The sequence below is a fragment of the Pogona vitticeps genome, chromosome 2, assembly GCF_051106095.1.
Source record: "Pogona vitticeps strain Pit_001003342236 chromosome 2, PviZW2.1, whole genome shotgun sequence".
In the NCBI taxonomy this organism is placed as follows: Eukaryota; Metazoa; Chordata; class Lepidosauria; order Squamata; family Agamidae; genus Pogona; species Pogona vitticeps.
The window spans coordinates 142,427,092-142,451,501 of record NC_135784.1 but is presented as its reverse complement, the minus strand read 5'-3'; the positions used below and the strand labels follow the sequence as shown (position 1 = coordinate 142,451,501).

Sequence of the window (24,410 nt, the reverse complement as noted above, 5' to 3'; positions counted from 1 at the left end):
CGGCAAAAACTAATTTTCACTGTCCGAGAAATAAAATGCCTCTAAGATACTCCTAGTACAATCATTAGTCATTCTCATTTAAAATATTTTCACCCTGCTGATTTCGGGTGTTCTCTCATTTGCACAGATAACATAATATTTGAAAATAATTAAGATTAGCATAGACTTAGTTGTGCTGCATTGCTGGGTCAAAGTGTCATAATTAATGTTCATCCAGAGGTAATTAATTTCTAAATGCTTTGGAGACGACATTCTATTTCCCAAAGTGGCTTAGAGAGAGATTACCTCTCATTATGTGGCAGAAGATCAGGCTTGATTTAACGGCAACTGATGTGAACACGCATACTTTTTGCTAAGGTGAGTAGCAGGACAGCTTTGGTGAAGAGACAGCCAGGAAGCTCAAACAGCCATGTCCCTTTGCTTGTTTCAGTGTCCATAAAAGGAACAGATCCAGCTTTGTCAGGATGTCAAATTAAAGAAACTGCTTTGTACAGCAGATGCAGATTAGGGGGCTGCCAGAAGTAGACCAATGCATTGGGCAATCGATTAAAGGGCTGGTAGAGGCAAAATTGCCAGGTCAGCTTGCCAGTTGATCACTTTCCAACATGGATATTGGAAAAGAGAAGTCCAGAATTTGCTCACATAATTTCATGTTGCTGGTGCCCACTTTCTCTTACTGTTTGCTAGGCTTCCCTCACTCAAGACAGTGATGCTGGTGAATAGCAGCGCCGACAAGAAACCTGGCTTGCTTACCACTTCACTGTGGGAGTGGCAGCAGTAGTGGGAAGGGGATGACCAAGAAGAAGTCAGTGAGGATGCGATTCCTTTGCCCTGGAATGAATCATGCCAGGTGGCACAGTGCATGTTGCAATGTGTGTGTGTGTGTGTGTGTGTGTGTGTGTGTGAGAGAGAGAGAGAGAGAGAGGACAACTGAAAGACAGCTGGAGTGGCTTCTATAATTGTTTCTCTCTCCAGTTGTCCTGGCCATGAGCAGAGTCCTGCCTACTCATCTGCTGCTGCTGCTGCTGCTGGCCTCCCTAACACTTGACTCCTAAGGTTCCCTCAGACCCTGCTCAGAGTCAGTTTTCAGAAAGAGCCCTGGTCCTGCATCAGTGGCAAATGAGAGGAAAAAAGCACTGCACAGCCTAGTGGAACATCTGCAGCCAGTAGCAGACGGACAAGCCAGGCCCCACATCCAGTCTTGGTTACATGCATAGGTAGGAGAAGCCTCAAACATGCAGGCTTCTTGTTTGAACATGTTGGTGGGAGGGTACTCATGCTCGGAGATTCACAAAGTCATGAAATCATGAAATTAGAAGGGGCCTATAAGGCCATCAAGTCCAAACCCCTTCTAAATGCAGGAATACAAATCAAAGCACATCTGAGAGATTGTTGTCCAATGCCTCCAGCATAGGACCTCTCGAGGTAACTGGTTCCATTGCCATACTGCTCTAACAGTTAGGAAGTTTTTCCTGATATTCAACTGAAGTCTGGCCTCCTGTAACTTGAGCCCACTGTTGCATGTCCTGCACCCATGTATGATTGAGAGCAGATCCTGCCCCTCCTCTGTGGGACAGCTTTTCAAATACAGTGGTGCCTCGCTTAACGGGTGCTCCGTTTGACGACGAAATCGCTAGACATCGATGTTTTTGCAATGATTTTCAGCCAGCTGATTTCAAAATGGCTGCCGGGTAAACAAAATGGCCACCCGCTCTTTTCTGGCACGGATTCCTTGCTGCACAGGCAGCGAAAATGGGCGCGCTATGGAGGATCTTCGCTGGATGGTGAGTTTCAAGCCCCTAGGAATGCATTAATCAGGTTTTAATGTGTTTCTATGGGCTTTTAAAAATCGCATTACGACATTTTCGTTTTACAGCAATTTCACTGGAACGAATTAACGTCGTAATGCGAGGCACCACTGTATATGAAAAGTGCTATCATATCTCCCCTCAGTATTCTTTTTCTTAAGGTTAAACATGCCCAGTTCTTTCAGCCTTTCCTCATAAGGCTTGGTTTCCAGCCCCCTGAACTTGTTCCAATTTGTTGGCATCCTTCTTGAAGTGTGGTGTTCAGAACTGGACATAGTACTCAAGATGAGGCCTAACCAGTGCTGAATAGAGGGGGACTAGCACATTATGGGATTAGGAGACTATGCAGCTTAGAACAGCATTTGCTTTTTTTGTAGCCACATCACACTGTTGGCTCATATTCAGCTTGTGATCTATAACAACTCCAAGATCCTTCTTGTAGTATTGATGAGCCAAGTATCCCCCATCTTGTAACTGCGCATTTGGTTTATTTTTCTTAGATGCAGTACTTTGTACTCGTCCCTGTTGAATTTCATTCTGTTGTTTTCAGCCCAGTGCTCAAGCCTATCTAGGATTATTTTTAATTTTGTTTCTGTCTTCCAGGGTGTTAGCAATTCCACCCAATTTTGTGTCATCTGCCAATTGATTAGCATTCCCTGTATCCCCTTGATCCAGGTCATTAATAAAAATATTGAATATCACTGGGCCCAGGACTGAGCCCTTGAGTACCCCACTTGTTACCTCCTCCCAGTTTGGGAAGGAGTCATTAATCATCACCCTCTGAGTATGATTCTGCAACCAACTGTGTATCTACCTGACAGTTGTTATATCCAGTCAACATCTAGATAAGTTGCTAATCAGAATATCATGGGGCACTTTGTCAAAAGCCCTGCTGAAGTCAAGATATACTATGTCTACAGCCTTATGAGGAAAGGCTGAAAGAATTCGGCATGAGAAAAGCCTTGAGAAAAGAAGGCTGAGGGTGATATGACAGCATTTTTCAAATATTTGAAAGGCTGGGTACAGAGGAGGGGCAGGATCTGTTCTTGATCATCCCAGAGTGCAGGACACACAACAATAGGCTCAAGTTACAGGAAAACAGATTTCGGTTGAATATCAGGAAAAACTTCCAAACTGTTAGAGCAGTGCAGCAGTGGGACCAGTTACCTTGGGAGTTGGTGAGTGCTCCGAGACTGGAGGCATTCAAGAAAAATTTAGATAATCACCTGGCAGATATGCTTTGATTGTATTCCTGCATTGAGCAGGGAGTTGGACTTGATGGCCTTGTAGGCCCCTTCCAACTTCATGTTTCTATGACTCTATGATTCCCTCTGTCTATAGGGAGGTTTCAAAAAATGAAATCAGATTAATCTGCCAGGATTTGTTCTTGAGAAATCCACACTGGCTTCTAGTTATTACTGCATTGCTTTCTATGTGTTTGCATAGTGACTGCTTAATAATCTGTTCCAGAATTTTCCATGGGATTGATGTCAGATTAACTGGTCTGTTGTTCACTGATTCTTCCTTTTTGTAGATAGGAACAACATTAGTCCTCCTCTAGTCGTCTGGCGCTTGGGTCTATTATGGTCACATGCCTATATGAGGATTTACATGCAGACACTGCTGCTCCTGTACAAGCATGAATCTGTAGATGTTGTCTTTTCTTTGGAATGTTTCCTACATTGTAAATTCCTTGTTAATTTCACATAATGCAAGTGTGCTGAGGACATGAGCTCTCAGTTTTGTGACCTGAAGACTTTTTTAGAATTACCTGCTCTGCCTGTGTTTCACTACTGTTAACAACTCTGGGACTAATCTCAGCTTTGTTGTTCCCCATATATGAATGCCAGATGGCCCTAGGAGTAGATTTGGCTTCCAGTGCCCACTGATCATCTGGTCTGGCATATACAGAATGGCCTAAAGGCATATGATGTAGAGCTACTGCAGAAGCTAAGCAGTTTTGGCCTTGAGCAAGGTCTGAATTGGGGATAACTAGAAGCACAGATAAGTGCTCCAAGAAGAGATACAGGCATGTATAATAAATGAATAAATGAGGCTAAATATTGGATAAGAGATGACAATATTCTCATGAAGGTTTGAAGCAAAATGGTTGCCAGTGCTGAAGGTGTACCATTTCATTTTGGCAAGGTATCCGGTAATTTAACACACCTTCTGAAGAAAACTGACCACAGGTAAAGAGGCATTTTTCATGCCAGACACAATTTCATTGGTCCCATCTCTCAAACCCTGAGTATTCTATGGCATACATAGGTTTTACATGCATGCGCACTGCTGCTCCAGTATTCAGTGCAGGATGGAAGTCAGCCTTCTGTGTGCTAAAACCAAAAGCAGTGCACTACAATACACATCTCCTGAATACTAGCTACATGCATAAATTGGTAAGTGAGATATATTTTTGGTTACCTGCACTTTCATTTCTCGGTCTGTATCCCAGATCCGGATAATTCGCACATCTCCAGAAGTCATGAGAAGGCCAGTTTCTTGCTCCCAGTCTACCACCATCCCTGCTCCTGAGGAAAGAAAAGGAGGGTGGCATCCAAAATTACTGTCTAAATACATGCAGAGCTGAAAGAGTCAGAACTTCTACAGTCTTCAGCTCCCAGCTTTGAGGAAAGATTCATGTAGAATATTTTAAGACCACCCAGAAAATTCCATGGAAGAGTATCCACATTCCTGCAACAGAAAGGGTAAAATGAACCTGACAATGAACAAAACCTGCTCCTCACTGATATTATTCACTTCACTCTAACTATATGTACGAAGAATGATAACTCAGTGTATTCAATTAGTGCATCAAATAAAGCCCATGGCATATTTAAATGAGATTGCTTCTCAAACGAAACAGATATTTGTACTAACACTGGCAGATAACAACATCATAATCACAATCATCATCATCATCAACAACAACATAGCACTGAAGTGAGAATGCTGGCAGGTGGAGATTTGTGCAGAAACATGCTGTAGTGGACTGGGAATGAAGGGGAGTACAGCTCTGGAACCTATTCCAGAACTGGAGTGATGATGTACCCTGTTGGAATGCCAAGATAATGGATGGGTCCCTTTCTGCTTCAGCATGTACATGGTGTGATAACAAGACTTTCACAATTTACTGTTGTTTGGAATTGATTAGAACAGAGGCATTGAGACAGTGAGGAAAATAAGCAAGCAGGGATTGTACTTTCCTTCTTCTTTAATGGAGTGTAATGGAAGTGCTACTTCATGCTAGCAGGACTGTTTATATTTCTGATTTAATATAAAGGCAGCCTTTCAGCTAGCTGAAGATCTTTTGTTAAAGTATGTTTTATAGCTCTCTGTGTACTATAGCTTTGACCTAAGCAATCAGAAGCAAGGACGACTGGATTTAGTTGAACTTACTCCAAACTATCAGTATTTAAGGGTGAAGTTTTGGCCCTTAAACCTAACTGTGAGATTTTTTTAGTAGTTTGTTTGCATTTTTAAAAAAGTCTCTGTGTTATGACAGTTAAAAAAAAACAAGAATCAGTTCCTTTTGAGTGTAAGTAATAAGACGCAGAGTCTCCCTCACTGTCCCTACCAGATGGGGCTCTGGATTCTCCAGGGGGGATAGGTTTGGGGGTGTCATGATAATTTTTGCACTTCATAATTTATCAGTTCACCCCTTGTGTACAAACACAACTGCTTGCCAAAGAACTTAATCTCTGTATTCAGTTGCTTTGATGTGAGATAAAGCTGAGGAATCTGCATTTTTAGAATACTGGCTGATAACTCCACTCCCATTTTCAAAAAACAATGAATTCACAAGTCATTCATTCTAATACAAATATGGTATTTTGTTAAAAGCAAATGTATTTTACAGAAAGTGCAATGATATTATTGAATTCACTGGTACAACAGCCTGAATCAAGATAAACCCAAGACAAGTTGGTCTAGCTTCAAGGGAAAAAAGGCTATTGGAACAACATTCTCAGGTGATACAAGCAGGTGTAATAGTGCAAGCGCTATGTTCTCTGTACAGTACGGAGCATACACTGACTGGCAATGAAGACTGGAAAGTTGGTGGACAAGACAAACTGTATTCTCCTGTGTAGCACATTTAATTTTTCTCATGCTGGGCATGAGTTAAATACTGCATATGTTAAATGGTGAGAACTAAACACAGCAAGCCAACAATGCAATGACTTCGCAGTACATCCATGTTAGAATATGGAAGCTACATTAGACTTGGGAAAATGCCAGGTTTTGCAAAGCTATAAAGCTGGAGGAGTCTTCAGCAAAGTATTCCAGAATATTTAATATGATTTTTTTGGTTGTTTTCTGGTTGGCATCTTCAGAGGGCAGGAGTCAGAACTCTGTCTGTGCTCTGGTGCAGTTTGTGGGATAGTTGAGTATTTGTAGCTGTGGGATCAGCTTTTGTCCTTTTCAGGAGATTAGGTGATTATGGTGATGGGTGTTTTTTTTGTTGTGGGTGTATTGTTGTGACAAGGGGGCGGGATGATCTGTCACCGTGATTGATGGGTGTCGTTAGCTGGTCTTTTGTATGCAGTGATCACCGGTCCTTGTGGCTGAGTAGGGTTCATTGACCTTTTGCAGCCTGTATTTTTCAGTGCTGGGAGCCAGGCTTTGCTGAGTTTTAGACTTTCTTCTTCTTTGTTGAAGCTCTGCTGGTGTTTGTGGATTTTAATGGCTTCCCTGTGCAGTCTAACATAATGATTGCTGGTGTTGTCCAGTACTTCTGTATTTTGAAATAGAATTTCATGTCCAGCTTGTTTTAGGGCATGTATATATTGGAAGCACAAAACACAGCATCCACACCAGAATCAAAGAACATGAGAGACACTGCAGACTAAAACAATCAGAAAAATCTGCAGTAGCTGAACACAGTAATCAATCACAGTGACAGATCATCTCTCCCCCTTTATCACAACAAAAAAACGCGCTGATCACCATAATCACCCAATCTCCTGAGAAGGACAAAAGCTGCAATACTCAACTATCCCACAAACTGCACAAGAGCACAGACAGAGTTCTGACTCCTGTCCTCTGAAGATGGCAGCCACAGAGACTGGCGAAACATTAGGAAAAAAACCTTAGGAAACTGCCCGGAAAACCTATAACCACCATCGGATCTTGTCTGTGAAAGCCTTTGAGAACACAATGATTTTTTCCTTCATAGAGGTATAAACTATCTGTATAGTGCATGTTCTACAGTAAGGAAGAAGTATTTTGAAAATTACGTTTCCTCCCATTTCGTTTCACCTTGGGAAGAAGACAGACTTTGCATCTCTATTACTTCTAAAAGGACCTGTATGTTTGTGTTTTCTTGAAGGTAGAGATAAAAAATTGTTTTAGGCACAGAAACACTGTAATGAATTGGTTGCAGTGGTACCACCTTCTCTTGTGTCTAATCAACAAAATCCAACAGAAGGCACATTTTTCTCTTCTTGAATCTCTTACAAGGAAACCAGGCTATGATGGCATATAGCTTTAGAACAGCAGATAATTCACAAGAATTTCTTCTATAATCCCAACAAGACAGCCTAGTCAAAGCCAACAGATTGTCTTTCTCAACCTCCCTGTCATTCCCACCAAGTCCTGTAAAGAATAACAAAACTTCATCTCACACACAAAACTCCTGAAGATATGATATAAAAAGTATTTCCTGGATTCCTTGTCAAAGGATAAAATCAAGCACTAGTATTTCCTTTCTTTAACACCCAAATCCTGAAATGGTCTCTTAGAGACAGCAGGGTGGTATCATAATTACAGGATAAACATCTTAATGGAAGTTCAAATAAGTGGAAAATGCCATCAAGGAAAATGGCTTAGAAACAGTCCTGAGATGTCACTTATGCCGTGTTTGGCTATCTAAAACAAATACTCTGATTTCTCCTGCACGGCCAGAGAAGAACGTTAGCTCACCTTTGGTGGGACTGCCCCAAAGTAAAAGCATTCTAGAGGGATGTGGATGATCTTATTTTAAAAATAACTAATCAAAATACTGAATTTTGTGGGGCTTTGTATATATTATCTATCTTTATGGGTCTTTGTGAAAAATTGGCTGCACAAGCAATTGATATCCTTCTGAGAGGTGGCAACATGGCTAGAAATAACGGCACAGTGGAGGACATTTTAGTGGGTGACTATAGACATTGTAGTGGGTGACTACAGAAAATTACTTTAGAAGAATACTGGCAGAAAAATTGAGTCATGTTCTTAGATTGTCAAAAGGGATAGTCAAGCTGGACCAATTTTTTTGGCAACTTAGAATTCCGCTTATCACAGAATCCAAAGGTGGGTAAAAACCAAAAAGACACTGCCTGAAATTTTGGTAAGATATGTTATGAACTCAAAAGTGTACTAAACTTCAGAAGCAATATGCTTTAATCCAGATACAGTGGGGTCTCGACTTACGAACGGCTCGACATACGAACGTTTCAACTTACGAACCGCTCTCATAGGAATATATGGACTCAACTTACGGACTTAGATTCGAGTTACGAACTCTTTTTTCCCCCTTTTTAAAAAAGCTAAGTCATCTTAGGTTAGAAGGAAAAAAGAAAAAAAATCCCTCTCTAGTGGCAGAAGGCGGAATAGCAGCTTCCCATTAGTTTCTATGGACGAAAAGAGCAGATACGGATTAAATGGTTTTCAATGCATTCTTATGGGAAATGCAGATTCGACTTAAGAACTTTTCGACCTGAGAACTGCCTTCCAATATGGATTAAGTTCGTAAGTCGAGACCCCACTGTATGTACATGCATGCATGAATGTTTGTATTACTATTACAAAATTGGTTGATTTTGTATGTTGATTTTGGGGGAAAAAGTAGATCATGACGAATGGTAACTGCATGCCTATTCTAACAAGAGGGAATGGACCCAGAATATCCTCCCAGTAATCTGTCTCCATGCATGCATATGATGATGAGGGCCACTTCTGACATTACCATATTTCGCAACCCTGTTTTCCCGAAAATAAGACAGGGTCTTATATTAATTTTTGCTTAAAAAAAATGCATTAGGGCTTATTTTCAGGGGATGTTTTATTTTTTTCATGTACAACAATCTACATTTATGCAAATACTGTACAGTCATGTCATCTTCTTCTGGTTGCTGCACAGTGGTGGAGGGCAGGGTTTCATTTAACTAGGGCTTATTTTTAGGGTAGGGCTTATATTACGAGCATCCTGAAAAATCCTTCTAGGGCTTATTTTTAGGTTAGGTCTTATTTTCGGGGAAACCGGGTAGAATTCCAGTCAAAGCTTCTGAAATTTGTTATTTTGGCGCTATAACTTTCAGGAGCACCCAGTCAGACTATGCAGATAGGTTCTGAGAGTTGTTGCCCCAAAAAGGAACTTTTCGAAGCTCTGCCATAGTACGAAGGCATCTGAGGAGAAGCTGGGGGCTTGCTATCTGACCCTGAGAACTGTTGGCCTTACTGTAGGGAATGGGAAGTGGGGGTTGGAAGAATAGGAACTGCATCTGAACACAGACTTCACATCTTCATAGCCAAACTGATTGTTTAATCAGCTTCTGTGGCAACTCTGTAGCTTGCTACAGGTTGAGAGCAAGAGAAAAGGGAGTTTTTAAAATAAGCCCCACCAAAGCCTTTTGCATTTGTGATCTTGTTTATGGTCTTCACAACAAGCAAACTCCCAGAAAGTAGAGATAGCTAGTGACTTATTTATTTTAAGCAGGTAGCTGCACCTGGCGTGCTCTGGTCCATGGGGTCAGGAAGAGTCGGACACGACTTAACGACTAAACGATAACAACAGCAAGCTGTTTAGAAGTGATGTGAAACCTGCCATTTTTTTTTCATTTTCATCCTCACATATAAGACAAGGATCTTACAGGTATTCAGCTACAGTGTAATCTGAGGACTGGACATGTCTATGGGTTCTTTGGTTTGCGTGAGTACACCTGTGGAAACTTTTGTCCAACGAAGTGTCTAGTAGTAGTTGTGGCTGGGTAGATGAGCTTGAATCTGGGCAAGATGGATGTGATCCTTGGAAGAAATCCTAATATCTTAAAAAGGGAGCTAGTCTGTCTGATCGATGGGGGTTAACATTTTCCCTATGCAATAGGCACAGAGGCCAAAACTGCTCTACGGTCAGTGCTTTGCTTTGGGATCAAAGGATAGCAGCACTTCCCCAGTTATAGTAAAGGCTTGCCCCTTTTGAAGAAGAGGGGCTTTGCCTTTTATAACCTCTGAGTGCTGCAGTGGGGGGGCTCCATGGAGAAATGGGGGGTGTTGTGCTTTCAGAAATGACACAATGGCATTTTTAATCAGAAGGATTCTTGGCTGTTGAGTTTGGCTGGCTAGTTCCATTTGTTTCCTTCATTGTGGTGCTTTGCTTTTATTTTCTCTGTTTTAAATATGATCTTTGATCTTGTTACCTTAATGGTTTTCTGTCAGCTGTCTAATCAGCCATGGAATGGTGACACACAAGAATTTTTTTTAAAAGAAATGCTCCTTTTAGAAATAGTTTAAAGTAATTAATCTTCTGACTTGATATTCAGTATGACCCTGTGGTGGTCACAATGGGAATTTAGTGCTGACACAGTTATCACAGGAGACAAGAATAGGGCCCTGAAATACTCATTGCCTTATAAAAAGAACAGAGGACCAAAACCTGAAATCACTCGTGGTTTGAATAACCTTGGTCAACGCATAATACCATATAGCAGACTACATAATTTTTTCTTCTGGATACAAAGGTTCTCTTGCCATAAACACAACATAGTTTGGAACGAGAGAAGGCTTCCCTTCTGCAGGAAAAGAAAAACAGCAAACATCTCAGCTCTGTGGGCTTAATTGAATGTTAGCTATTGACGGGGGTGAAATGCCAGGCTACATCTGCTGTTCTCTTTCACCTAGTTTGCCAATTCTACATATTGTCTTTAAACACGTACTGTCTTCTACTATCAGTTGTTTATTTTTTGATTCTCAATTTGTAGTGGGACCTTCTACAACCAAACCAATAAATGAGAGCAGCAACTTCTTTGCACAAGGAAGCAGTGGTTGCCACCTTGGGATCACTGCACCTGCTTGCCTCTTTATCAGCCAAAGGGTCAAGGTTCTACATGGGCCCCTCTCCCATTGTATTAATGCTTGCTTGTCTAATGTAGCTATGAATCGCCACTTTTACCCCTGACCTGTCTTTCACTCCTTGTCTCTATCTGCCTGAGCTGTGCCTTCTCTAATACCAACACACACTGAGCGTAAGGCCACATGAGTAAGCAGAGAAGCCTCCCTTGGCCCTCAACTGAACAAAGAATGCCTTCCATTGCCACCAGATGGATACATGTCTACCTCTTGCCACCAGAGGGTGCCCATGTACTGAGAACCAGGATGGCACAGCATCCCCATTCCCTCAAAGGATTGCAGCAGACAAATGAAACCCAGGAGATATGCAGATGATCCTGTTTTCAAACCCATCTAAGAGACATGGAAAGCAAAAACAACCATTGTGGTGGCAATTCTGTGCATACAAATCTAGTAACTTGTAACTGCATAAAAATATTGAAGGCTGTGAAATGCTAATTCTGTTCTTCATGAATAGAAGCAAAGATGTTTGTGTGCATTATCTACTTCAGGGCAAGCTAATGTTTTTTTTTTTAGGTTTTTAGTGGCTTCGAAGATGGAAACGTAACATTATGGGTTCATATTTATATCTTGGATTCCTTGAGTCTTGAGAATGCTGACTTTTCATTTCTTTTTCGTTAAAACAAAGAAAAGTAACCTTTTCCATGGTATGCCAGATTGGTACGTGTATATGTATGAGAGGAGGCTGTTTTACTGTTCTCTTTCTGAGCCTTCTTAAATAATGTTTTTATGTTTTCCTTGCATGATTAGTTTTTTAAGGGCCCAGCTGCATGTGCGGAAAGCAGTGTTCTCTGCTGCATGGATACTGCACTTCCAGTAGTCAAATAGCAGCATTTTGAGCACAGAGTAGTTGTGTGATGAATACATTTAGTGTTATAAATGGCAACCTTCTTCTACTGTCAGCCATAATATACTTGTTTAAATTATGGTTCTCTTTCTTCTCAACAGATCAAATATTTCCTGGAGACTCCATGGATTTTAAAGAAATAGAAACAGTCAGCAGGAGTGTGGCCATCCCAGCATATAGGATATTACACCATTGGTACTATATTGCACTAACACAGGATTTTAAAATGTAGACATTGTTCCTTTAAACCTGCTTGGCTGCTGAAATCTATTTGTCAGACAACCATTCTGAGTATCCCACTGCTTTTGGAAGTGAGGTATTTGCCCACTAGGGAAGAGGATTCTCTCAGAAATGACATACTGTATCTATTGCAGATTTTTCCTCCCTGCTTATTAAGGCCTGGTTGCCAAAGTGTATTAAGTGGCTGGAAAAACAGCTTTTGTACTCCACTGGTTTTACAGCATATTACTACATGTTTTACTGCACCTATTGCTCTTAACTGCTAGTTGTGGTGTTTCACTATGTTATTATTTTCAATTTTATTATGGTATTATAAACCACTTAAAAAACCCAAGACATGGTAACAATATTCTATATCCATCATACAGATATCATTCCCAGCTCAATTAGAACAAAACATCATGGTCTTATGATAGTGGTTACTTACTAAGAGGTTCCCTCACGAGGGACACAAGGGTGAGATATAAATCTTTAAGCTAAGTGAATGAAAAAACAATATTATAAAGAAGGCTGCAGTCTAGTGAGGCTCAATTAACGAACTTTTCTTCTAGTTTTAATATCTGATGATTGTATTTGAGAATGGTAAGAAATTTCACTCACGATTAATTAGCTAGCAATCCTAGCTTTTGCTTTATATTGGCTTCCTCTTTTACTTATATGGAATGTCTCAACCGCTCGAGCCATTTGGATCAATTAATATCTGATCTTCAACTACTAATCAAATGCTGTAGTCTATTTGATGCTTGTGACACAAAATTATCAAATTATTCAGGTTAATTTATGTACTCATGAATGCTCCTTAATTTATTTACCCATACGTTAGTCTGCTTTTAGGGATATGAGATAGAAGTGAAGCAATCATATCTGCACAAGAGTTGTGAAGGTGAAATTGAAGCCAAACTATTTTCTCAAATGTGGTGTGTATGTGTGCATTTGTGTATGTGTATGCATACAGGGGTCCATTCCCCCTTGAGATTCTGCAGACTCTAAAAAAATCACATCTAGCATTAAGGGGGTGAGGGGGCAGAGAAAGCAAGACTTCCTTGTCTTGGCTGCACAGTACCATGGTGCTGCTCAGGCGACACTATATGCCATGGTAATCTGTATCTCTGAGGAAATCTGGCAATGGAATCTCCTACTGGACTTTGATCATAAAGGTTCATGATCCTACTAACGTCCTCACAGCAGTATAAAAATGCAGACTTTTTGGCTCATTATTAGAACTGTAAAAATGATTCAACTTAGCTTCTTCACACAAGGACAAGTAGTTCTGCACAAGGTTCAGGGAGATTCAGATAACACATACTGTATTAGCAACTGAGACTTTCTGTAGCTGCTTCCTGTAGGGTTCTCTCAAAGACAGACATGAGCTTCCGCGAGCAGCTTCATGCATAAATGCAGCTTGCCATCAGAAGTGACTGCATTCCAAGTGTATACCATTTTGATGGGCTCTCCCCATTCCACCACCCCTCAACTCACTGCTGGACTGCAGTCAGTGTCTCCAATGGGTATTCTGATTTGTTAAGGTGCACAGGCCACAACACAATAGCATCTTAGTGATATGTGGCTGATCTTTCATATTCACATCTTCTTGGCTGATGAATGAGGCATGTCTCTATTTTAATTTCCAGGCAGCAGTGGGAAAGCTGCATTACCTCATTCATCATTAATTCTTAAACATGTCCCCCCCAGGTGACACTCCTCCTGTGCCAAACATTGCCCACAGTAACACATGACAAAAGAAAATCTAGGACACAGAGCAGCTTAATTTCAAAACAGAGCTGCAGTTCACAGAGCTGCAGTTGCTTAATTACATTATTTTCATAAAAGACCTGGCCTCTATTAAGGCACTGCTCTCTCTGTCTCATTCTACAGAGGACTTATTACAGAAAAAAAGATTCTAAGATTTACCACCTGCATTTGTTTAAGTCACTCTCTCCTTACTTGACTTCTTTAGGCTCTTCCATATCAAGGGAGGTAAATGATGGCATTTCATTGCTGGCTTTGTGCAGCACAAATGGAACATGATGCCTCGCAAGCAGAGGTTTTTTTTTTTTTTGCCTTTTCCACTGATGGACTTTTAAAACCCTCCTTTTAAATGTATTGTTTAAAATATTTTTCATTACACAGTATTGTACACTGTGGAATGCATAAAACAAATTCTAATTTAATCTGTCTCATGTTGCTGTCCAATCCTACTTTACCCAACCATCAACCCCTCTTGCTGCAAACAAGGCACAGTTTGGCACATTGTCTAAAAGTGTTGTGACCAGGTGAGATCCATAATCAAACCCTCAGGTTTTCCCTATGGTGCTTTTAAACTACCCATTTATTATGAAGCAGACTGACTAATATTTATAAAAGTATGAGTATGAAGGAAGTAACTTATCCAAAATCAGACATGACGTGGAAGTTTTAAAAAGTGACACTGGACTGCTTTGAGCATTGAACTCTAGAATAGCATGTCTAGAGCTTTCCTTCTTCCATGCTTGTTCCCTGATGTAAACTCCTCCAAGACACACATACACATACCACGTCTCTGTGGTGTGTGTGCATGTGCATAAGACACCTGTTTCCCTTCCCAATGAGAAAGGCGTAATCACCCTCTTCCAGAGAACCACTTCCCTAATTCTTTAAATGTGCACTATTAATTAGCAAACAAAAACGGTAGCTGTTCCAAGTCCAATCTGGTTTGGTCCACAAAATATATTCATGCCCTAGAGACAAAATGTCTGTGAAATTCCTTCAGTAAATCCCCAAAGCTGGAAGAGATGTTAACGGAGGAATGTGTTTTCTGTTAAGGGTCAGAATGAGGAACAGTAGAAGACAGCCTAAGAAGATCTGAGAGCTATGTAGGGAGAGGCTAGGGCAAACCATTCAAGATACAAATTGAAGTGTTTCTCTTGCAGGGGACAGCTTGCAATCTAGGACGCAAGGATTGTGTCACATCAACTATATTCCTTAAGATGTTAGTGTGTCAACAAAAGTACACCCACTTAAGACAAAGTCCTGAATGGGCTCAACTTACTGTGTGGCAACCATACAGAAATGAGGCCGAAACAACTGCTGTTCTACCATGGTCTGTGCACTTAGTCATCTCACACCTCAGACTTTTAAGAATACTGCTCTTTTTTGACATTTTACTACACATGATTTGCACTAACAGACATTAGTTATATTTACCATAGTATAGTTACACCTTGGCACACTATATCATGCAGCAAAAAGATGATGAACTTCCACTCATCCACTGCATATGTAATGTTGCAAAAGGAAGCTTCCTTCTGAAAATCTTTTTCCTTGGTGTTTCTGGGCTGATACCGAGGAAGAGTGATTTGTCTGTGTGCTCTCAAAAGATTGCTCTAGCCTGAACATTATCATTATTGATTCTCTATGATAGTAGCACCATCAAGCTGGTATGTGTGTATCAGACAGAAAGCCCCCACAACCCTGATCTTGCCCATGTAAGTCCTATCAATTCATGAGCTAGAAAATGAAAGGTCAGGATGTTAAAAGGAATGCATTAACTCTGCACACACTCCCCAAATAATCAAAGAAATTATAAAGGCCTCTATTGCAGAGAAGCCTAAATCATAACACACACTGCTGCTTTTGTTCTGATAATCACTGCAGACACATCGCAGCCCCTATCAACTAGTGGATATTAATAATTCATAAAGTGTCTAAGAAGATTACATCAGCTTTCTGACACATACCACACATACAGTGTCATGTGGTGCCAGCCATCTGTCCCTATCTCAAAGGCTGAAGCAACAGAGGAGGTTTTGAAGATCCATCCTATCACAGTTTCTGCTGAGTGTATATTTCACCATGGGTTTAAAACACAATCAAAAGGTTTTCCAAATGTTTTAATAGTCATTGGAGGAAATCTACCTCCCAGCATAGAAGAGAAAGGTCATGCCATCCTTTATTTTCACCTGGGGTACCATCATCGCAAATCAAAAAGGAATAACAATTACTGGAGACATTTAAGAAGTGACACATAGAGATTCCAGAATGCCTTTTGAACCATAAAGGAATGGGGGACATGGAAGCTCTGTACTTTATGGACTGCTACAATCCTTGTTTGTACCTTGAAAACACATTCCCAATTTCACATTTTGTGAAAATGCACCCAAAGCAAAGCAAACAGCATTTTCTCTCTTTTTTCTTTTTTTGTTATGGGACACTGAACCCCATCATTATAGAATATTAAACACCATGGTACAGAAATCCACATTGTTCAATAGAAAAAGAAAATTCAAACTAAGGGACAGGAGAAGTAGAATTTAAGCCACCTTCTAAGAACTAACAAGGCCCAAGAGATGTCAGAAGGAATGCCATTTTTTTTTCTAAATATCAACACATTAGATTAGAAGGACCATCCCTCCCACACTGTTCATAGGTAAGAGGAAAGACAGCACTCACCTCCCTGTTTACTTCTGTCAAGATAGATTGAAACCCTTCGGGCCAGACCTGTGAGAAGACAGGGATTAAGGGGTTGATGCTAAGGGTAAGTTGGTCAGCCAAAGCAAAACAAATCTTTTAAAGGATTAGAAAAACCAACTCAAAGGGAACAGAACAGAACAGAAGTTAGAGAAAAGCAGTAGCAGGAGAAGCCACCAGTCAGGAAAGGAAGGAAGACAAATAGTTTGCTCGGAGAAGCCATCCTGGAAAGCAGTTGACAGTGGAGAGAAAAAGAAGACTTTGTCTTTTTGGCTGGTAATGTGTTCTTTCTAAGAATGACCCCTTTCTTGGACTGGCATGAAAGGCATTGCATCATAAAGGGAGAGTAAGAAATGGAAACTCTGTTGTAAACTACCCTTAATATAAAAACGCCTGCACAGAGGAAGCCCAACACAAAACAGCAAGGTCTGTGTTGTCAATCCTTCTCATTCTGAGCCACCAGCTTGGCTGTGGAGCAAGCACAGCACACTTCAATGATTTGCTAATGAGCACTCAGTTCAAAGAGGGAGGACAATTTACAGAGGCTCTGCTCAAACAAGTGCTTAAATGGGGAAATTAGTTGTACAAGGGGATTCATTTGAAGTCATCAGAAAGAAAACTAGATAATGAGAGAAGCTGCAGGGTGGCAGCTGCAAAACAGCTGAAGGGATACGGCATTTTTAAGCCCAGGGAGCCTAACTGGCTTTTGACTTGCCCACAGAATTTCAGATATTTGAGGGATAGAGCCTGCTTGCCCGTTCCAAGGCAAGGCTTGCCAGTAGCCTTTCAGTATGTTCTGGACCATCTTACGTTTAAGAGAACATTAAAACATAGGGGTGGAGGGAGTAGGACACCCAACAAGATGAGAGGGGTCCGAACAGGAGGTGGTGGTCCATTTTCTCCATTACACATGAGCTGGTATTACACTTCCTGTAAAATCATTAATTTTAAACATCCACTTTCAGTTAAGCTATGCATCTTCACGTGTCCCCTTTGTAAAATCAAACACTCAATTCTCTTTGAACTCTTTGTGTGCCATTCCCACAAAACCAACTTTAGCCTGTTCTCATAAGACTAGCACCCTCTCAGGACATGCCTAGAGTGCAACACAACTTGAACATTTCATCCCCTCTTTCAAAAACTGCTGCCACACTATAAGCATATCTTACACAGCAATGGATGGTGTTCACATAAAACAATTTGCTTCCAGGCCTGTCAGATATCCAGAAAGCCAATATGGCTCAATGGCAAATACTTGAGCAAGGATGCCTCATTTCTAATCCTTAGCCACAATGCTTTCAGTGGCATATTGAGACCAGGCATCATCCATTAGCCTCACCTATTCTCAGGAGATGTGTCAGGTGGTGGAGGGGAAGCCATATGTGGCTTCCAGAGGTCTTTGCAAGATGATTGAAATAAATACATTTTTAAAGAAATAGAAATAAAGATAAATCTAAAAAATGATGGATTATTTTTGCATATACTGTATAAAATGATTATTTTTAAAATTTCACATCATCATTCTCATTTGTTCAAGTGGGCAAGAACTCGCAGAAAAATAAATAAGGGTACATGACAATCTAAAAGAGCACCATTACACCCACCCTGCCCCAAAATAAAAATGGGAATCTGGGCCTTGTTTACAGAATATAAATTGTGAGCACACACACATACACTGTCTGGCGGCAACTCCATTGATTTCTGGATGTTTTTATTAAAAGACACACACTGTGAAGTCAATATCAGCTCAACACTGTTAATTCATGCCATGCATATACCTACTGCTGCAAGAGAACCTTTCCTTCAGTGTCACACATTGTTCTATTTTCCTTATAGTCCAAAATAGTAAGGCTATGATTTTTGCTCCAGATATTCTTAGAGATAATATTTTATCCGGAAAATCATTTTACTTGTAGATATAAGTTGGGCAAGAACATAAGCAATACTATGGGATATGTGTGTGTGTATGTGTGTGCTATTTGTTGAAGCCCTTGAGTCCTTTTATAGATGCATAAAGTATATGTTTTGCTAGAGCAAAACAATTACACACCATTATAAGATTTCTTTCCTTCCAGCCTGCTTAATCTACTCTGGCCTGTTCTTCCCTAATGAGAGAGGAGTCATGTCCACTTCTTTAAGAGTGTCATCTGTCCTTGCTATTCATTCAATCCCCTTGTGAGGTCAATGACCCATTTTTTTCCATCAGATGATTACATCACCAACTGAGGATTAGAAAGTGCAGGAGGAAGATGGAGGAAAAACGATCAACAGTAGAGGCTGCTGAAATGAAGATACACTGGCCGTGAAAGGAGAGATACACAAGCCAAAAAACCGAGAACATGGGCACAATGATCTCGGAGAGCTAGGAGATCTATTTTAACCTTGTCCTGAGCTGTTCCTGCTGTCTCCACAGCAAGGCTGCCAGTTGCACCAAATGCATAACATTTCTACAGAAGATTCAGTCATTCAGTCATTCTGCATTTTTGTACTAAGTAGTTTACTTTCAGTTTTTAACTCTTATAATTCCTACAACAGTATGCAAAAGTAACAACCATAAGAAGGATTGAAAGAGAAAGGGGAAAGGACATATTTAGGAACAATGAGAATTTTTCTGCTTTGCTGAGGATATTTTTAGCCTCAATCCAGGACAGACCCTACCATTACCTGAAGAGAGGCAACCATCTCAGGGTGCAGATGCCAAAAGGCATCAGTGGCAGCCCCTTCAGCTGTTTCTCTTGAGCTTCCCAGGTGCTCCTCTTTCTCAGAGGGTAAAGCAGCATATGCCATGTGGTGTAACTTTGGTCCTCCTAAACCAGCTCGCTGTCACAGATGTAGTGGATGGTGCCATCTTATCAATTGTCCAGACAGCTTCTGGAATGGAGGGTGGGCGCCATCTTCTGTCAGGTGGCAAAATATCTGTCATACAGGCAAGACTTTCATGCCTCTCATCTCTGACTTGCACAAACAAACCACAAGGGCAGTAGACACATCAAAAGGACACTGAAAGGATACAACTAGATTTGACTGCTCATCACAGGCTCCCCAGAGGATCCCCACTTGCCTGCATACATTTTATGGAATAATGTCCATGAATTTTTTCTTTTCCTTATTTCCTTTTAGTGTTGGACTACTTTTTATGAGTGAAAAAAATGGTATTTTTGAGTTATTTACTGCAGCCATGTCAAGCCACTTTGTAGAAATGGGCACTCTCTGTTAGAACTGATAATAAAAGGTTACTGGCTACTTAACTGTAGTTAAGCCAGACCTGTGGATGTTAGAATACAATACAGTTATCAAGCTGTCCATAAACTAGCAAATCCTCTCTCTCTATCTGAAACATTTAAAAGAACCCACAGAGCTCCAAAAGCTGTCTTTCCAGTTTAACATATTGATCTTTGAGAGAAACATTTTCTTTGCTAAGATTTCAGATTATATAGCTATTTTAACATTAGCTCAAATGATATGGCCTGTATCCAATAATTAACTGTTCCATTTAGGATTAAATAGCTAATAATCTGTTGTGGCACTGAGACAAAACACCCAGAAATGTGCACTGAGATTTAAAACATGGAATTGGTAAGTTTAATTACATCTGGCTAGATTTGCATTGTGCTTTTATTCTGGAGGAAATAAAATCATGTAAATTTTGGCAACAATTACAGTTAGTTAGAAGGGTGTGGGTCCCATGCCTTGTCATATATGACCAGGCAAATCTATGACTGGCATCTTGTTAATTAGCTGCAATTTGTTGCTGCAACATATATTACTTCATTTATTGCAGAATAAAATCTGAATAGGATTCTGGCTATTGGTTTTTTTAATGGGTTTTTAAAGTTTTGAAAGTTCTTTAACTGACAGAATTCCCTGTACTTGTATTTGCTATATTTGATATTATGGCTAGTGACAAGTGCAATTAATAAAATGAACCAAATTGTGCAGTAACTGAATGACTATGTGGAATCTCAGGTGGGTGCTTTGTAGGTGCCTTAGGCAAGATTTGTAAAATGAATATTAAATGACTATTAAGGCATGATAACAAACCAACGAAGTCAAAGACCTAGAGAGACCAACAGCATTTAAGTTTGATTCTCTTCTCTCCAAAATTTTGAGGGAACTCAGAAGTCATGAGCATAGCATCTTTCTAGACTTCTTTGCTCTTGCTCTTACTGATGGCTTTCCTATACCTGGCACATATTCAGCCAAATCAATTGCACATGCCTGACTTCCAGCAACTGATGATCAGCTCTGTGCACAGGGCATGGTATGTTACAGAGGCTTAGTTTTACAATAAATGGACCTCAGCTTTCAAGCTACCCAGTCAAAAAGCCTGAGATGATTTTTTATGGGGAGAAAATACTGAGGAAAGGGCTTTCAAAAGATTGACATCTGAGGGAGGCATTGGATTTGAATTTCAGTGAATAGCTGGAAAGTATATTATATGAGAAAAGCAGGGGCATATAAGGGAAGAAGACGTCATTAAACAAGATGTAGGCAGTGCTAATGAAATGTAAAATCCGTAATGTTCAGAGGACACAGACTTTTGTTTTGACATGCCGACCTACTACCACTTACTGATAGTGCTGGTACAAATATTTTAAAGGGGTATCCAAGTAATACTTTGGCAAGAAGATCTTTTTAAACAAGTAATTGTCAAGCTCCAGGGCTGAGATACATGGGCTCAGAAATGAGAGCTGTCAGAGCATTAATGACCCTTCGTGTCTTGAAAGCAGAGCAAGCACCTTTCTAATTTAGCATCTCCCAGATGTCTTTTTGGTCACTTAAACCCTGCTTCATCCAGGCTTGAATTGTGACAGGCCCCTTGCTGACATTCAGTCCTGCCTAGATTCTTAACATGCATGGGCTGTTTACATCCACTTGTACTACTGTTCTGAATGTGACATTTCCATTCTCCTCTTGACCCCCCAGCCCCACAATATATGTCAGGAAGTAAGGCAAAGAGAGTTGGATGTGCTAAAGCAGGCTCAGCAAGGCAAAACTGGCAGCATGCAAAGCCAGAGCAAGGGTGAGGAAGCAACTTAAGTGGATAGCAGGAAGAAGTAGGTTGTGGGTGAACCCCAAGGTGAGAGGAAATAATCAGCTGGTTTAAGGAGTTTAAGGCAGTGCTCAGTACAGCCTTATACCAGTTTTCAAACTAGAAGCAAAAAAGTTAGATCTGACCTCTAATGATGCAACTCCACTGAAGTCCAGGATGAAGACAGCTGAATTCCTCTGTTCAGCATTATAAAAAAAGACTGCCTCGATATCTGTTCCCCATCTAGTATTTGTATTTAGCTTGTGCTTATCATTTGTTTATTATAACAAAGTGGGGAACAAGTCTAACACTGAGTTACTGTTAATGATTGTTAACAAAATATTAATAAGGCCAAGCTGAGAAGATCACTCCATGGTTACCTTGACCGCATTATAGCTGTCACTTCAAAGCCAGATAGGTGTTAGGTCATACCTACCGCGTGTGGTTGGCAGCATGTCCGACAAACCCTGCCAGGCTGTTACCATCTCTGGGTTCTTCTCCAGGTCAGCAAAGTTCTTCCATACCCTTATAGCACCATCATCTTGAAGGAAGAACAGAAAGGAAAATATATTGCAATGTTAGCTTTGAGAGATATGTAGCAGTAGATTGAGAAGAAACAGGTGAGTAGCTGTTATAAAGTTTAATACCATCACAACTTATTGCCACCATTTATGCACTTTTGGACTAATATCACATTTTTCAAATAGATAGAATGCCTCTCTAAGGAGTGGTCAGTAGAAAACCTGTGTGCCTCCCAATATCTTCAATTCAGTTTTGGAGAATTTGCTTCTAGATGAAGGGAACAGGTGTCAAGATTTCATTGACAGTCAAATCCATAAGGGTGGCCATGCTACCCAGGAGTACCAAAATAACCAAGAGTCACATGGTATCTTTAAGACTAACAGATTTATTATAAAATGTGCTTTCAAGGACATGCAGCCCAGTTCCTCCACTGCAAGGAGGGCATTCCTAGTTAAATACAGCAATACAACCATGTACTGATGCTTGCTAATCTTGAGTAGCAAGAGAAACATTGTGGAGGACTGCTGCTCCTTGGAGTCCAGTTCTCAGCAGAGCACTATGCTCATTTTGGATTACAGCATCAACTAAGCTTACACAACTCCAGAACCTCTGTTTTTGTTTAAAAGGTTTAATTGCAGTCATGGTGTTGGTGGTGATTCAGTCAGAGCAATGACAGTGGGATTGAAACCTTTTTCACATTCCACTGTCTGAAAGAAAATCCCACCCAAATTGCCATTTGTCTCACTGGGAAAAGTTCAAAAGATGCAAGAAGTTGTTGATTTTTTAAAGCCACATTTTGAATCTAATCATGATGAAATGATGAGAACACATGACATAAATAATCAGCTGGTTATAATTTTAGTTCTTGGGAGTTCTGTTCCTTGAAGATGCTTGTTTGCCATATTCCAATGTTGCCTGACTAGCCTGTTTGCTGCAGCACTTCATTTCGCCACCCACTCCCTTTGTGGGCTGCTACCTCTTGTCATTCTTGTCAACTGGGAAACCTAAGTTTTTCTCCATCAGTGTTAAAGAATCAGTAATTTGGAGGTGAGACATCACAGCTGGATTTTCCTTATTAAGTCAAATATTTCAGCAATAAGAAAAGCTTAGTTTGGCAGGTTTAAAATGTATCTAGGGTATAAGAAAAAGCAGCTTTCAAAGAAAACAGTAGTTTATGCAACTAGTACAGTAAGTACACAGCTGCATATGTTTGATTGCTTTTTAGTTTATCTGTTTGGGACAAGAGAGGAAGATGGATGATGCCTAGTCTAAAAATAAGAAGATTAAGCGCATACATATCTTTCTCTGGTATTACATGTAAAGTTAAAATGGTAATACCACCAACATTCAAACACAGCTAATCAGAACAGACTCACTCATTTGGCTGTTTTCCTTATTTGCTGTAGGGAAGGCTTTTGTTCATTAATTATACCACAAGCTCAGACAGGACTAGAGTATACAGTGGTGCCTCGCATAGCGATTGCTCCGTTCAGCGATGAAATCGCTTTGCAACACACTTTTTGCGATTGCAAAAGCAATCGCTTTGCGATGTTCCCTATGGGGGAATTTCCCTTTGCGATGCTTGGTTCCCCGCTTCGGGAACCGAGCACCGCAAAGCGATGATTTTAAAACAGCTGATCGGCAGTTTCAAAATGGCCGCCGGGTAAACAAAATGGCTGTCCGCTGTGTTTAGGGACAGATTCCTCACTTAAGAGGCAGCAAAAATGGCCACGCTATGGAGGATCTTCGCTGAACGGTGAGTTTTAAGCCCATAGGAACGCATTAATTGTGTTTTAATGCATTTATATGGGCTTTTTAATATCGCATAGCGACATTTTAGTTCTGCAGTGATTTTTGCGGAACAAATTAACGTCGCAATGCGAGGCACCACTGTACGTAAGTATTTACCAATATAAGGATTTTATGCCTTGGCTTTAAACTCAGGCAGAAAAAACCCTAAGTGGTGTGGGGTAGAGTGAAGTGGTAGATTATATGCCATCTGGAAAGCCAGACCAATTCACACAGGCCAGGGTGGAAGGTCAGTTTTACCAGAGTTTTCAATGTACCAGATCATCTTTTTTTTTAAAAAAAACCCTTATTTTAGTATTAATGGTAAGAAGATTCCTGGTGCAGTGGTTAAACTGCAGCATTGCAGCCAAAACTCTGCTCATGACCTGGGTTCCATCCCTGGTAGCCAGCTGGAGGCTCACTCAGAGGTACACAAGGGACAATGTGTATTCTGCATAATTAAACTCTAAACCACCGAGAGAGTGCTTTAAGGGGTGGTTTATAAGCAGCACACTTTGCTTTTTTTGCTTTGTTGAAGGTGGAAAAATCCAATCGAATTTGGTTTCTTTAAGCTGGGGAGTGTCAGATTTCAACAGTTGACACCAATTTCCCTCTAATA

General features: G+C 40.5%; 1 protein-coding gene across 2 annotated transcripts in view; it reads right to left on the bottom strand.

Moving 5' to 3' along the window:
• Positions 1-24,410, bottom strand: part of RPTOR (regulatory associated protein of MTOR complex 1) — a 459,589-nt gene that overhangs the window by 22,529 nt on the left and 412,650 nt on the right. The window contains exons 28-30 of one of the 2 annotated variants that reach the window (XM_020813521.3): positions 21,918-22,022; positions 16,432-16,479; positions 4,233-4,339 (exon numbers count right to left, since the gene is read on the bottom strand). In XM_020813521.3, the coding sequence (XP_020669180.1) occupies positions 4,233-4,339; positions 16,432-16,479; positions 21,918-22,022 (260 nt within the window). The remainder of the gene's footprint in view (positions 1-4,232; positions 4,340-16,431; positions 16,480-21,917; positions 22,023-24,410) is intronic. The other variant, XM_020813530.3, reaches the window with a different exon arrangement.